General features: G+C 30.3%; 3 protein-coding genes across 6 annotated transcripts; 2 read left to right on the forward strand and 1 right to left on the reverse strand.

Moving 5' to 3' along the window:
• Nucleotides 1-3,748: 3,748 nt before the first annotated feature.
• Nucleotides 3,749-7,856, reverse strand: CRY3 (cryptochrome 3). 3 transcript variants are annotated; one of them, XR_016515819.1, is made up of 13 exons: nt 7,304-7,745; nt 6,818-6,957; nt 6,508-6,729; nt 6,312-6,437; nt 6,137-6,211; nt 5,872-5,988; nt 5,732-5,778; nt 5,372-5,464; nt 5,116-5,191; nt 4,848-4,917; nt 4,596-4,719; nt 4,359-4,408; nt 3,749-4,158 (listed from the first exon to the last, which is right to left on the reverse strand). XR_016515819.1 is itself a non-coding variant. In XM_068626828.2 (13 exons), exons 1-13 carry the CDS (start codon nt 7,737-7,739, stop codon nt 3,943-3,945), a joined length of 1,776 nt encoding a protein of 591 aa, XP_068482929.1. In that variant the 5' UTR covers nt 7,740-7,856; the 3' UTR covers nt 3,749-3,942. The 3 variants fall into 3 exon arrangements, 2 of the variants coding, with proteins under 2 accessions (XP_068482929.1, XP_090151977.1); XM_068626828.2 differs by having other exon boundaries at nt 5,388-5,464; nt 7,304-7,856; XM_090295851.1 differs by having other exon boundaries at nt 5,388-5,464; nt 6,508-6,736; nt 7,304-7,733.
• Nucleotides 7,857-8,969: 1,113 nt separating this feature from the next.
• LOC137822932 (uncharacterized) lies at nt 8,970-10,860 on the forward strand. Of its 2 annotated transcripts, none has more exons than XM_068627959.2 (2): nt 8,970-9,322; nt 10,471-10,860. In XM_068627959.2, the coding sequence occupies exons 1-2, from the start codon at nt 9,190-9,192 to the stop codon at nt 10,695-10,697; spliced, it is 360 nt and encodes a 119-aa protein (XP_068484060.1). In that variant the 5' UTR covers nt 8,970-9,189; the 3' UTR covers nt 10,698-10,860. The 2 variants fall into 2 exon arrangements, with proteins under 2 accessions (XP_068484060.1, XP_068484058.1); XM_068627957.2 differs by having other exon boundaries at nt 8,987-9,322; nt 10,462-10,860.
• A 1,706-nt stretch (nt 10,861-12,566) lies between these two features.
• On the forward strand, nt 12,567-13,632 carry LOC137822933 (fasciclin-like arabinogalactan protein 10). Its single transcript, XM_068627960.2, has one exon. It carries the CDS (start codon nt 12,766-12,768, stop codon nt 13,456-13,458), a length of 693 nt encoding a protein of 230 aa, XP_068484061.1. The 5' UTR covers nt 12,567-12,765; the 3' UTR covers nt 13,459-13,632.
• The last annotated feature ends 1,988 nt before the right edge of the window (nt 13,633-15,620 follow it).

Here is a 15,620-nt window from a genome sequence, read left to right on the forward strand (position 1 = left end):
TATTAATTGGATACTATGGTTTAAACATATAAAGAGAATCTGTAATTTTACAATTTAAAGTAAGGATTACGGATTCAACATGATCACAATGAGCATTAAACGCTCACACAATTGATCTTATTACTTGATTCTACATGCCACTGGAGAACGTCATATAGACATGTAAAAGATATTCTTCAATTTTGCATGCAACTAGATATCGAGACGCAAATGCAACTAATGAACTAATGTTCTTTAGTTTTAGTTTAGGGTTTAGGGTTTAGGGTTTAGGGTTTAGGGTTTTAATTTATGACTATACATAAATTTGTTATGTTTCTCACTACCTGATGTATTTGTTTACATGACTTAGACTATAAGTGAAATTAAGAATTTTCTATAACAACATGAATTTTTGCTTAATACTCACAATCAAACATGAATATATATATATATATATATATATATATATATATATTGGATACTATGGTTTAAACACATAAAGAGAAATTCTAATTTTACACGTAAAAGTAATGATTATTTATTCAACATTATGACAAGGTGCATTAAACACTCACACAATTGATCTTATTATTTGATTCTACATGCCACTAGAGTACAACCTGATAACGAGACGCAAATGTAACCAATGTTCTTTAGTTTTACTTACAACATGCAACTTTGTTACATGTGACATCAATTGCCTTATGGTAAAGACCAAGAAAACTAAGTTATAATCAAATTAGAAACAGATGTGGTATGACTATACATAAATCTCTTATGTTTCTCACTATCTTATGTATTTGGTTACATGATTTAAACCATCAGTAAAATTAAGAATTTTCTATAACAACATGGATTTTTGCTTAATACTCACAATTAAACATGACTCACATATATATAATTCCATATTTGTGACCTCAAAATCATTTATATATATATATATATTAATTGGATATTATGGTTTAAATATATAAAGAGAAATTCTAATTTTACAGGTAAAAGTAAGGATTATGGATTCAACATGATCACAATGCTCACACAATTGATCTTATTACTTGATTCTATATGTCATTGGAGGAGAACGTTATATACACATGTAAAAGATGTTCTTCACTTTTACATGCAACCAATGTTTTTTAGTTTTACTTTCAACATGCAACTTTGTTACATGTGACTTGTCTTATGATAAAGCCAATGGAAAGACCAAGTAAACTAAGTTACAAGCAAATTAGAATCTAAAGTAATGACAGATTGTCAACACTAAATAAATGATACTATAAATAAGGTTAGTTAACCCTAAGTAATTTATCAACGAACCTAATAGTAATTCAATCAATAAATATTTGAAATAATTGTAAAGATTAAAGGGGTTTAAGGATGTTTAGCAAAAAAATATATTTCAAACTTCAAACAAAACCAAACTTACCAATGTCAATCAAATCAATGGAATCTAATTAATGAAACATAAATTAATTAATTCATTTAATATGTTATTAGTTTTCATGTATATATACTCATAAAATATTTAATCTTTTACCTCTCAAAAATCATGTATAGAAAAGACTATTTAAAACAATACAAACTAAACAATAACTCAATTCAAACTAAAAAATAAAATTAAACCACTAAATGGTTTAGCACCTTTAGGTGTCTAAGATAATAATAAACTTTTAATATCATATTATATTTAGTAAATCTTCTTTTTTTCTTCGTTTTAGATAAACTCAAATTTAAAATAAAAAATAATTATTAATTTATTTTCTAATATTTTTGGTGGGCAGAAGGGACCATAAGGAGTCCACGATTTTCTTTCTTTACATTTCTGTCCCTCCAACACAAAACAGCGTTGTCAGGCACACACACGTTAAACGACGTGCAACGGATACATAAGGATACATAGTTGCCTTTGTGCACTAATTCTTTTTATTGCGTCCTGTTATAAATTTTCTCTCTCACTGTATATAACTAACTTATTTGATTTTATTTATTTTATACTGTACTGAAATTATATAAAAATAAGAATTTTCATTGCATAAAATATTTAAAATTCTTATAATTTAATTTTAATTTAAAAATGAATAATTATTTTTTTTAATCTACATTTTTTTTTCTATTATATTTTAATTTGTCTTTTTTAAATCGATTTTCTTATCGTGAATTATAAATTATAAGTTAAAAATATTATAATATTATAATAATAAAATAGGAAAATAATTTATATACAAAGAGAGTGTGTGTGTGATGTATATTCTAATCCAAAACAGCTTTTTTAAAAATAAAAAAGTTAAAAGAAGTTTTCATCTAACCCTTTCAACATAGTACAAATATATCCGCTGACTGAAGTAATTAGACTAATCAAATAATAGATCATGACCATGCATATGAAACTAAAAATTCGTTGAAATTTTCTAATTGGTCAAAATCTGTGTATACAGAATAATAGTTACTACTCAAAATGCAGAATGAATAGCCTAAAATTGGAGTTTTTTTAACAGTTTTTATTATTTTTTAAATTATTTTTTTTATAAGATGATTAAAGAAAAACTAATTTTATATTAAAATCATGGAACTGATAGTGGGATTTTGACCATGATGAGGTTATTCTTTTTGCTTTTTATCAAAATGGGGTCCGTTTTAAAAAAATTACAAATTTAGACAAGTCGTGCCAATTCGGCACGACTTCATATGCATAAATCATTCCAATTAGACACGACTCTGCCATGTCATACTTCTGTCATGTCATACTGAAGTCATGCCAACTTGGCACGACTTCTGTCATGTCATACTTTCATTTTTTTTTTTAATTTTATTGTTTATATATTGGGTAGTAAGTTATGTAATATTACAAATTAATTTGATACATAATTTTTTAAGAGGGTTAGTTTTAAGGAACAAAAAATTGGTTAATCGTGTATGGATCATGTTTGGATAATCAGCTTATTCAAACTTTGAGCCATTAACTCCTGAGGACATTGCCGCCGGATATGGTTTCCCACCAGCCAAAAAGTATATTTTGATATTTAATGTCTCATGTATGCAATTTTTTATATATTTAATGACGCTGGACATGATCCATACACGATTATCCAAAAAAAAATTTCTTTAAAACTAACACTCTTATAAAGTTATGTATCAAATTAATTTTTAACATTACATAACTTACTACCCAATATATAAACAATAAAATTAAAAAAATATATATACGGCGTGGCAAAAGTCGTGCCAAGTTGGCACGACTTCAGTATGATATGGTAAAGTCGTGTCAAATTGGAACGATTTGTGCATATGAAGTCGTGCCGAATTGGCAGAACTTGCCTAAATTTGTAATTTTTTTTAAACAGACCCCATTTTGGTAAAAAAAAAAAAAAAACCCAATCATGATCAAGATCCCACAAATAGTTTGATTTTTTTTTCTAATTAGTAAATGTACTTAACTGAGAAATATTTAATTACCATGCATTATTTTTGTTTTTTTTAGTTCATCACTAAAATTACATATGAAATACTTAATCATGATAGTCAAATATGATTTGAATGCTTTATTCGATAATACATTGATACAATTTTTCGTATTATGATTCAAATTAATTAATAAAACTAATATATTTTTTTATTTAAATTTATATCACAATATTTTTTCTATTTTTAATTCATAAAGAATGCATAAATATATTTTTCATAATTTAAACACTAAAATCGATAACATAAAGTTACTACAATTTAAATTAATAAAATAACATGTATTCATATTCAAATGTTTTGGAGAAGATTTGCAGGGTCAGCCAAAAAAACAAGTATTATTTATTTCTCTTTATATCATAAGTTGATGTTTCATTACAGCAAGTATCGAAATATAAGCTGATTCACACTTCCTTCTTAGTCTTATAGTGAGGAATAAGAAATTAGACATAACAGAGCAAGTATAAAAAAATGAATTAGTTGCCATATTTCTTCTCTTCAAATTTATCTTCTGTTCCATTTTCTTTCATTTCCTCTGTGATTGCTTCTTCTTGCACCAGGGGAACTGTCCTTGTTGCTTCCACTAGCTGTTCCAAACTTGAGAGGCACAACTTGAGGAATGTACATATTTCCAGGGAAGTTCCTTTTCTCCTTTTGGATTTTTCGCAACTGTGGCAACCAGTAAGCAACATACTCACCTTCAGGGTCATATGTTTGTGCCTGAAAAAAATGTATGATAGCATCATATCAGTTCAAAATTTTCAGATCACTAGTTTCCCAGCCACTTTAGTTCAAAAGCATCTTCACATCTACAATATTGTTAAACACACACACACACACACACACATATATATATATATATATATATAAGGTAAGGATCACTCTCTTAAATCATGTTATTGTGAAACATTGAAACTTACTTGTTTTGGGATGCTGAAATACCGATCTTCTCTCGGATCATTCCCAACTCCTGAATAAGAACAGATGGAGTATGGGTTGAAATATTTGTTCTTTAAAAATTATGAACAGAACAGTAATATGGGCATGGCATGTTTTGAATTTGAGTAGGATTAATATACAGGAATACAAACAACCTAATCTCAAACTAGCAAAAGAATCTGAGTAGTTAGCATAGTTATCCAAATTTAGTAATTTACCTGATCCGTAAGTCCAGTTTCCATAATTAGAACATGGATCATAATCCAAAAGACATGTCTCAAACCATTCTGCTCCCATGCGCCAGTCTATGCCCATATCACGAACAAGAAAGGAACACACTATCTGTCAAGAAGGTAATCAAGTTTCATGTTTCAGTTCTAAAGGTGTTAGCGAAATCCAAAAGTCAGTATTGTATAAATTTCTAGAATTTATTATACTTCACAAACACAATAATAGACTCAGATTGATACCTGCCGTCCTCGATTAGACATAAACCCTGTAGTCGATAGTTCTTTCATGTTGGCATCTATGAGAGGATACCTACAGGTTTATGAAAACAAGGTGAGGAAGAGAGCAGATTTACTTTCAAGCAAGAGGCAGAAGATTATAAGACAACATTAGAGGGACAACTTTTAGGTGGAAATTTTGAGACAATAAACATAGTATCAAGCGACAGTAACTGTGTCAAAACAAACAAGAAAATTCAGCAACACTCTGAATCTAGTATAGAAATTGTACCCCGTACAACCATCTCTCCAGGATTCAAACAAACTCTTGTCTTGGCTCCAGTTGCGTTGAACTTTCCTAGGGCCACCTGAAAAAGAAAAACAGATTTTACCTAAGTAATCTGAACAAAGTTTTTTACAAAAAAGTGTTCTAGGAAGATGCATTATCTCACTTGCACATCATAATTGCTACCTAAGGATGAAACTCTGGTTCAAAACCAGAAGAATTTATAAACCATAACTCTTTAAACACGAGAGGCATCAAATACCTCAATCTGTCAATACCTAGATGGAAAAGCGAATTCCCATATTTCACTGACAAAAACCTAAAGTAATCCCTCCATATCAACTCGAACAAAACCCTGCAAAAGTAAAGATAGGTTCAAAAGAAGAAAACAGAATGAGAAGGGGGAAGAAGTCAAACTAGCCAATGAATTCAATAGAATAATAATTGAAAGGAAAAAAAAAAAAAAAACTGCTCTGATGGAGTTGAAGTAGCTTCCCAAAATCCAACTAATCATAAAAGTTATATTCTAGGGATAAATAAGAATCTGGCAGTACGAGAATGAAAACTATTTTGAAATATGAGATAGATATATTAGTAAGAAAGATGCAATGTTACCACTTACCAGTAGGTGGAACTATTTGCTAGTCTTTCGTTCTCATATCTCTTCACCTGTAAAGAACAGACTGAAGTTTGTCAACTCATACACTCTCATTTCTTAGCTGTTATACAATGCACAAAACAAAGATCATTGCGAGGTTTAACCTCTTCATATAGGAAACGAGGAGACAAACTTCCTGAGGCAAGCCATGGTGAGAATTTGGTAGAATAATCAGGCCCTAACATCCCATTCCTGGTCTCTTTATATACCTTCAGCAAATCCTACATAAGAACCATCTTAATAATGCATTAGATAACGAAACAATGGCTATGTTCCCAACGTCATATTTAAGGTCACTATTTACAGAATAGCCATATGCAGCAACAACAATGACATAATTACCTAAATTGTAAATTTGAGATAACCAACCTTCTTCCAGAAGTATTCATATACTCTGCTCAATCCCGCAGTTTCACCCCCCACAAACTTCATTCCCTTGATAACCTAAATCATGAGGATGAAAATAAAGGAAAGACAAAATTCGTTAAATTCGTTATCTCATCATTCTTGAAAGGTGTCCACAAATAGTTATAGAAAAACCTACATTCTGTGAGCAAAGTCCAAGCTGCTCTAATGAAGGAAGGCACCCCCAATCCTCAATTAAGGGAGGTGGTCCAAGAGATGGTGGTAGTTTGATGCATGGGCGTATGGTACATTTGGCTTCAATAATCTGCAAATTTAGAATCTCATTATTATGCATGAGTAGCAGTGAAAACAAACCTAGATTGAGAATATCTTGCCTTGCGAAATTGAGTATACATATCTGGCAAAGAAGAGGCATCAAAAGGGAGGTCATCAAGATGGTACATGGTGGTACCCCAAACTAATTGCAATTTAGTGATCTTGTTTGAAACTGTGACACCACTGGATTCTTCTGGTGATGTCACAGCTTGCTTAAGACCTCCCATGACTAACCTTTCAACATTCAGCTCCTCACTGCACGTTTCTTTCTGCGCATACACCTGACAACTTTATACTCATTAATGAGCCCTATAGCTTAAACCATGAAATTCCATCAATTAAATCATGCTTGAAATTCAAAAGACTTACTGTATGAGCTTGAAATGCTTTGGCAAGAGAAGGAAGAATCTCCTCAGGCTTCCCATGTTGTACAAGCAAATTAAGTCCCTTTTTCATCAAATTCTTCCTCAAGTCAACCAAGCATTCAAGGAGAAATTGCGCTCTCAATGCTGCACCAAAGTTACGTGAGTGATACCATGCTTTCTTATTTTCTTTCCAAGTAGAAATTTAATGAAAACAAATCATAAATCCATTAACAACAAAGCAAGAAGCAAACTTAGACGCAGTTCCTTAAGTGTTTCTGAGATTGTTTCTGGTGAGAATTGGAAATGTGAACTTATTTAAGCGAACCAACTAGGTGAATCTCTAATTTTGATTGAAAAGAAACACTAATTAAAATCACCTAAGAAGTTAGATTGAAAAAACAACACCAAAAACACACAAGATATTGCATTTGACTTTGTACTGAAAGAACTGCATCTAAATTTGGTGCAGATGAGTATGAAATAACTATACCGCCGGTTTTGGGAAAGCCGAAATGATAAGTAGTGGCAAAGAGTCTCGGGTCAACGCAGTAGACAGGTAACACGGTTTCAGAGGAAAGCCATGCTTTGTAGAGAGCCTCATTATCCAATACTCTGAGATCATTCCTGAACCACACAATGGCCGTTCCTTTGCCACTCCTTTTGGTGCTCCCCGTGTACCTTCCAAACGTGTTGTCTGATATGCGGTCCATGTCGTTAGCAGCTAACTCCGGCACCTCGTACGTTGATGAAGAAGAGGCCGAAGACGACACGGGTTCGGATTTCGAAAACGTGTTCATCGCCACAAACAACAGATTTCTTGTTCTTGTTGTTGAGTTTGTGAATGTTGAGGTTAATGAGGACTTGGAGGAATAGAGGGTGGTTCTGAGGGAAAGAAATGGAAGTGGGGTGCAGTGGAGAATGGCCATGTATAACGTTCGCTTTTGCAGAGGATGGGAGTAATCAAGCAGTTGAAAGTTTGACACGTGGCGTCCCGGGTTTGGTGTGACGTGGCTAGTTGTTAGCCTATGGATCTACTGACTCCTACTCTTTTTTTTTTGGATGAAAAATATCTAAGCTTGGACTAAGGGTGGAAAGAGTGAAAAGGGGTAGGAATAGCAAATCCCTTTAATGGAGTTTCTTTCTACATCTCCATAATTCTTTCACTGATTCTCCTGCACCATTAGACCTGCATCCAATACACTAATGTAAAATGTCCATTTTGTTCTTAATGATTTAAATTTTTTTTCTTCTGGATATTTCGTAACTCAAATTACAAAGTTCCGGATATACAAATTTGAAACTAATATGTTACTTCATCATCCAGAAGTTTACCTAGACAACATAAATGACTTCTTGGATGTCAAGATCCATAAGCAAATATAAATGAGTTATGGATCTCAATTCTCAACACCATTTACAACATACCATTTCAAATATGAAAATCTGAAACTCATAAGTCTCTTCCGGATATTACCATCCAGAAACTTAAAAAAAATACAAAAATAACCTTCCATATTTTAAAATCTAAAATATATAAAACTCACTTTTGGATTTGTGCATTCATAAGAAAAATAAAATCAAAGAGAATGTTAAATTTTAAATTTTATGTTGGGTGCACGTGGAAGAAATTGCCTAATTCTTTTCCAAAACTACCATTCCAGTTTTGAACTATATAATTATCACTTTTTAATTTTACAATTCAAAATATTACGAATTATTAAATTTAAAAAATATTTTTTACGGTTTTAAATACTTTTAAAAATCTACAATTTAACATTTTATTTTTTTTAAATACATTTAAAATTCTATAATTTAAAATATAAAATTATATTTTGAATTATTTAAGATTTTAAAATTATATTTTAAATTATATAGTTCATAATATTTTCAAATCGAAAAAAACTTTCATAACTCTACAATTCAACAAAAAGGTATTTGAAAATTTAAAAAATATCTTACAACTGCTAGGATTCAAAAAGTATATTTTGTATTCCAAATATAAAATTTAAAAATATTTAAAAATTCAAAAAATTAATTCTACAATTTAAAATATAAAATTATTTTTCAAAAATATTTGTTAAATTTTCGAAAATACTACTTTTTGATAAAAAGGTATGAAGGTGTAAGATGAAATTAAATAAGAAAGACTAACCCAAACAAAAAGGAGGAACTTTCACCTTGTTTCTAGAAAATTCGCCAACGTTCCCTGTTATTACTTTTTTCATTTCAATTATTTATACCAGTGACAACTTTCTTGATCACGTATTTCTAATTATTGCATTAAATACGCAATGTTCGTTGATTTTTCATTGTAAAAGAAGTGCTACTGGGAAGATTCTGAAAAGCTTGATTTGGGTTGTGAATGTGGTGGTGAAGATGTCAGCGTACGACAGCGTTGTGGGTGGGAAATTGAAGCTGAAGGGAAAAGCATTGGATGTAAAAGCTTGTGGGATTAAAAAGATGATGAAACGAGACAAGAGATACCATAATTTCTCCCAAACTATTTCAGGTGAGCTTAATGTTCTTTCCCTTCTATTGCGCATTAGCTAAGAGTGGCTTTCTTTTGGGCTTGATAAACTCTGCGATTATCATTATTGGGCAAAAGAAATTATTTTGTTTTACCTCCAAAGGAAGTGTGTTAATCTACAACACTTGTGTCTGTTTCAAGAGTCTTAAATTATTTATAGATGTAGAGGAGTTGTATAAGTTGTTAGAAAACATTCAGGAAACAATTAGAGTTACAGGGGAGCTGAGAGATGCATGATGTGTGAGAAGCATCGTTGCAGTGTGGCTTCAAAATATTTACTTTTGCAAGTCACTTGATATTGCCATCTTATTTGATCAAAAGTTGATCTCAAAGGGCAAAGAAACATTGAAATATGGTCAAAATTTGAATCTGTGTCTAACACTTTTCCTTTAGGTTTATATTGGTTATGTTTCAATCTTTTTGCTTAGTTGATAAAAATCTGTGTGCATATATATTTTTTTGGGCTTCTTTGTGTGTGTGAAGTTTAGAAATTCTGTGACTCCTGATTTAGCAGTTGGGTTTAGAATTGGGTGTTCTTTTACCTCTGCGGCTGTACTGTATCATTTGACAAATTGTAATCGAGTTAGTACCCAATTCAATAATGATTCCACTAATTACTGTAATGATTAAACTGTAAAGAAATTCCTTAATCATTCATTTGTCTTTCAGCTTTCAGTCTCTTTTAAAAGACAAAATATTGTTATGAACAACTATTCAGTATTCACTGTTGGTCTATGCTCTCCTTAAAATAAGTGGTCTCATTGTATCAGTTTCAATCTTTCTGCTAGTTCCTTAGTGCATGCAACATGTTACATGTCTTAATATATGCGATCTATTTGATCATGTTCTGATTGTTGTGCCTCTTACATTAAGTTTTGAATTAAGGAATGCCTGATTCCTGCCAAGCTTGTTTGGATTTCTTTAAATTGTCATGCAGCAATTTTTTCCATGTATGTGAATTGATTTATGATGATAGATGGAGCAAATAGTATTTGGAAAGAGAAGGATTGAGCTGATTTCATGGTGATACTGAATTCGTCTATGCATGTTTAAGTATTTGCTCTCTTTTATAATTTATGTTGTTAATGGTACATATATTTATATTTAATTTTTCATTCAAGATATGTTAGGTAGAAACATGTCAATGGATCACCATGAAGACACCACAGATGGTGTATCATATAGTGATCATCTTACTCCAGCTGAAAGGCGATTTCTCCATCAGACACAGAAACTTGAGCTTCAAAGACTAGCAAAGATGGCGAGCAAGTCTCATCGAGATAGAATTCATGAGTTCAATCAATATTTGGCTAACCTCAGTGAGCATTATGATATTCCCAAAGTAGGGCCTGGTTAAGGAAACTCTGTGGTTTTAATCTTCATTCTGATAAATGTTTTGTACTGTTAAATTTGATTAACCTTTTCCAATTTAAGAAATTAAGAATGACCCTGTACATTAGTTTGAACCAACGTTTATTATTTGTAGTTTGAGGTTGAAAATATAGTTTGTTTCTATTTTGTGACAGTATTTTCATGGTGTGCTATCTAAATAGAAATTAACATAAAATATTAAATATTATGACAGCTATAACAGTAATTATCATGTATAAGCTAAAACATATAATATTTTATGTAAACGCTGATCCTAAACCTTCCTACAAAATCAATTTCCTTTTATATAAGAATTTTTTTATCCTAGCTTTAGATAAGGATCCAACTAAAAGAAGTATAATACATATATATTGTCTCCTTTTTAATATTTACTTAGTTGTCATTTTATTTTAAATAAATCACACTCTCTTTCCTTCAAATATTCGAATAATACATTTATCTATTTATCTTATTGTTACTAATTATTGTTACGATTTATATACATTATACTATTATACTACCGGTATGTCATCAAAAAGTTTGTCAATCACACCTATTAATTAGATAGAATTTATGAAAATGGAAAAAAGTGAATTTGTGAGGAATATCGAGAATATACCAGGATCTTTGGATTGGGATTGAGAGATAATAAAGTAGATTTACAATGATATATTTATTGAAATTTGTGAAATTTATTAAAATTTGTGATTGATGTAATAGTTTGAAAGAGATTTGAAAATTATTCTAAAAGTATAAATTGTAAGTTTACAAATTTTTTATTATTAAAAGTATTTTAATAATAAATTATGATATATGTTTTGTTCTAAGTTTAAATTAATTAAAATTTTCTAATATATAATATCTATAATTATTTATATTTTTTAATAAAAAATTAAAAATATAATAAAAAATAATTTTGTGTTAAATTGAAATAAATATATTAAAATTTATAAAAATAATGTTTATTATTATATAATTTGTTATTTTATATAACTATATTTTTTTTATATTATAATTTTATTTTATTATTTATAATTATATGTTATTAATAGTATAATTAGATATTTTTAAAATTGTTAAATAAATTTATGTATCTAATATTTAGTTTGTATATATAAAACATGTTTTGAAATTTTATATACAAACGTATTTTATCTAATAATTCTACATGTAATAAGTGTAATTTCTTTGTGTGAATAATCAAAAAATGCTTTCCCTCTCTTCTATCAATTCTCCTACTCTCACAAACAAAACAAGAACTCTCTCCTCTCTCATTAAATGTTCTATCTAATTTGTTCTCATTTTCTAAAATTCTTTTCGAGTTATACTAAAAAAAAACTGTTTTGAAATGTATTATATATATATATATATATATTATGTAAAGTTAATTTGGGAATTTCTGTTCCAACGTTTTCCACAAATTCTAATGAATATTTTTAGAAATACTTTTTATGAATCTAAGATAAAGTATATTATGGAAAAAATTTCAAAAAAAATCTTGAAATTTAAAAAAAGGGTAAAATGGTCTTTTTGAAATTTGTATGATAGTAAGTATTTTCTTATTAAAATTCTGTTAACGTCATATTAAAACTATCTCTTTACCAATTATTATTTATAATATTCATAATTTAAATAAATTGCATTGTATATTTTTAGCTATTTAAGTAAAATTCGTTGAGGAGACTATGGGTTGGTAGTTAGTTTTCTATATATATTAAAAATATATTTAATCAAGTTTTGGTGAATTAATTAATATATCTAAATGAATGAATTTTAAAAGTATTAATTTTCCAATTTAAAAAAATTATTATGTAATAATATTATTTATAGTTTAGTAAATAGTTGAGAAGGTGGAATGGTGTCTATAAATAAGCACAGGTGTTTAGCCCTCCGCGATTATGGACGGAAAGCATGGATGACCGGAGAAATATAACGGAAAAGAGAGGACAGAGATGTTATAAATACCCTTGAGAAGGTCATTTAGTATCAACCAGAATTGGCTTCTGCAACAATAAAGAATAAAGAAGAAGAGAAAAGAAAGAAGAGAAGAAAAAATGGGTTTCGGAAGCTCTTCTCTTCTCTCCATGGCTCTTCTTCTCGTCCTCTGCTCAACCATCCAAGCGATGGACGTGCTGAAGGTGCTCAGCGGACCCGAGTACGCGCTCTTCAGCAAAGCCCTAACAGAAGCCAATCTGGTTGACAAAATTAACTCCCTTAACGTCGTCACCGTCTTCCCCCTCTCCAACCCCGCCATGGGTAGCCTCGCCGGAAAGTCACCCGAAGCACTCAAGGCCACCCTCATGACGCACGTTCTTCCCGGCTACTACGACGAGAAGAAGCTTGTGGAATGCATAGGAAGCCAAACTTCAATCGAGACTCTCTACCAATCCTCCGGCCTTGCCCAGGGCAACCAGGGATTCATCAAAGTCCAGCTCATCAACGAAGGCGAGGTCGTCATAGGATCCGCCGCCCAAGCTCCCGGCACAGTCTACGATGCCGGCATGGTGCAGTTCATCGTCAAAGAACCCGAAGTGATTTCGGCTATTGAGCTCACCAAGCCCATTGTCGTACCTGGAATTGATAATTTGTACGACAACGTTAAGCTTCCTCTTGCCGCGTTGACCGATGCAATGTCTCCTTCGGCTTTGGCTCCCGCTCCCGCTCCCGCCAGCAGCGACGCTTCACGCCTCTGCATGGGGCTTCTCGCTGCAGCTTCCGCTTCCGCAGCTCTCATCCTTGTCCTCTAATAAACGACGACGTTTTGGGATTTTATTTTGCTAAACAGACAAAAAAAAAGCGTTGATGTTGTGTATCAACGATCACGAGATACAGTATCGATTTTTTGTTTTTGATTGACGAAATTAGTCTGTTAGCTCGTGTTCTGTGGAATTCCGATTCAATTCCAACAACATCATTCCTTATTTCTTCTCTTTATACTTCTGCTCCTGTGCTTCCTCTTTAAATTATCATTGCATTTCTTTACTAAATATTTTCGTTTATCTCAACAAGATTAACAACGGAAGGAACTTAAACCACTAAGAAGTTTTCATATTCTATAATTAAGAATCTATTTTTCAAAAATTAAATATATTTTGGATTCTACAACTTAAAATAATATTTCCATATTTAAAATTATATTTTAGATTATAAAATTTATTTATTTTTCTTTAAAATTAATACATTCCAAGTTGTATAAATTAATGCAGCTTAAAGAAATATAATTTTATACATAATCACGAAGGTTATAGGAAAAATTGGATGTGAGAGATTACCTAATTAGACTTCAATATTAAATCATGACAATGAGTTTAATAGTTGAATCAATGGAACAAATGAATTTGCATATATACCTTAACTAATTTAATTGAAAATGAGTACCACATGAATATAAATTAATTCAATTAATCATCTCAAGAGTGAATGTATTTTACTTTGTGTTAATTAGACGCAAATAGTTTATCCCTTAAGTTAAGTTAATTAATGATAACTACACAACCTAACATATTATCTTTATAAATTCTATATTATTCTTTCTTGTTGTTTTCACGTGTAAACTTATAACTAACTTAAATCCATTTTTTATTAATCTAGACTCAAAATTCAAAAAAAAAAACTAATCTCGTAATCATCCATAGCCTTATTATCTGAAACTTAAGAAATTGATTAAAGTGAAATAATAAAAATAGTTAAATATGTTTTTCGTCCTAATACTTGTAAAATTGATTTTTGTTTCTAGTTCAAACTTTATATTAGATACTTATTATAATAAGAAAATTATTAAAATAACTCTTAACTATATTTTTACATGGCCAATGAATTTTCAGTTTCACCTAAGATGTTAAAATATTTCATGTGAACGTATGAGTGACATGAATGTTATAATATTATATAATATAGTCTATACTGAAAATTCGTTTGTTACGTTTAAAAAGGAAACTAGTAAAGATCAATTTCAATAGTTTTCTATTACAAGTATTCAAGAGGTCTAAAGTTTGGACTATTTTTTTATATTTATAAAAAAAATATGAATCACGTTAGGGATGGTCTAACCCTTGTACAAAACTAAATAGAAACGTACAACACTCCCCCAGAAGTTTACCACAAATATCCTATTTGAAGAACTAAAATACAAGTCAAGAAATTGAAATAAAGACACATCAACAACAACCTAAAACCTCATCTCAACCTTCTAAAGAACAAAAGGTCTAGAGTTTCAAAGTCTCTTGATCAAATACATCTAAAACATAAGATCAAACACCGATCAAAATAAGAAAAGCATACAGAGACGAATTTAGAAGTAACTCAAGATCATACCCTTAGTTGAACCAAGGAAAAAATTTCAGAGTGATCCCACTTTTAAAAATGTGTTTATTCCTATGTGTCTAAATCTCACAAACAATTGTAATGCAGACACTTTCTCATACATAATTGACATAAACAGGTACATTAACAAGTTAGAAATACTGGACAAAAATCAATTTCGTGTTACGATACATTGATGATGAACATATATTTATTCCCACTTAATAACTTTAATCATAGATTATTGGACTATAATAATAAATAAATTCATTGTTTTAATTAATATTCATATAATTGGGTTTATTTGGGCCTTAACTATTATTTTTGTTAATTTGTATTTTTAGAGTAAATGATCCGAAGGAAGTGTCTACCTTTGTGAATGAGCCAAATATGCAAAAGTCTAATTTGTTCCTTTGAATCAAAACAGAAAACAAATTCCGAGTAGAAAAAATAAAAGCTACAATATTTTCTCAAGATCCTTTGAGCAAAAAAGCCTATAAAAGGACACAAGTATCAAGGAGAAATGGGGGCTTCAGAGAGTTTTCTTAGTTTCTTTTCTTCCTTGTAATTCTTTTTCCTCCGCATAGAAAACTAAACTTTTTTTTGT

This window comes from Phaseolus vulgaris, chromosome 9 (assembly GCF_051622355.1).
Source record: "Phaseolus vulgaris cultivar YP4 chromosome 9, ASM5162235v1, whole genome shotgun sequence".
In the NCBI taxonomy this organism is placed as follows: domain Eukaryota; kingdom Viridiplantae; phylum Streptophyta; class Magnoliopsida; order Fabales; family Fabaceae; genus Phaseolus; species Phaseolus vulgaris.

Bases quoted from the DNA above. Each gene is read 5' to 3' on its own strand.
- CRY3 (XM_068626828.2), bottom strand. From the start codon at position 7,739: ATGGCCATTCTCCACTGCACCCCACTTCCATTTCTTTCCCTCAGAACC. The intron at 5,989-6,136 runs GTTGGTTATCTC...GTTCTTATGTAG, and splicing joins ATGAATACTTCTGGAAGAAG to GATTTGCTGAAGGTATATAA. The intron at 4,159-4,358 runs GTAAGTTTCAAT...CATTTTTTTCAG, and splicing joins ATTTCAGCATCCCAAAACAA to GCACAAACATATGACCCTGA.
- LOC137822932 (XM_068627957.2), top strand. From the start codon at position 9,190: ATGTCAGCGTACGACAGCGTTGTGGGTGGGAAATTGAAGCTGAAGGGA. The intron at 9,323-10,461 runs GTGAGCTTAATG...TTTTCATTCAAG, and splicing joins TTTCTCCCAAACTATTTCAG to ATATGTTAGGTAGAAACATG.
- LOC137822933 (XM_068627960.2), top strand. From the start codon at position 12,766: ATGGGTTTCGGAAGCTCTTCTCTTCTCTCCATGGCTCTTCTTCTCGTC.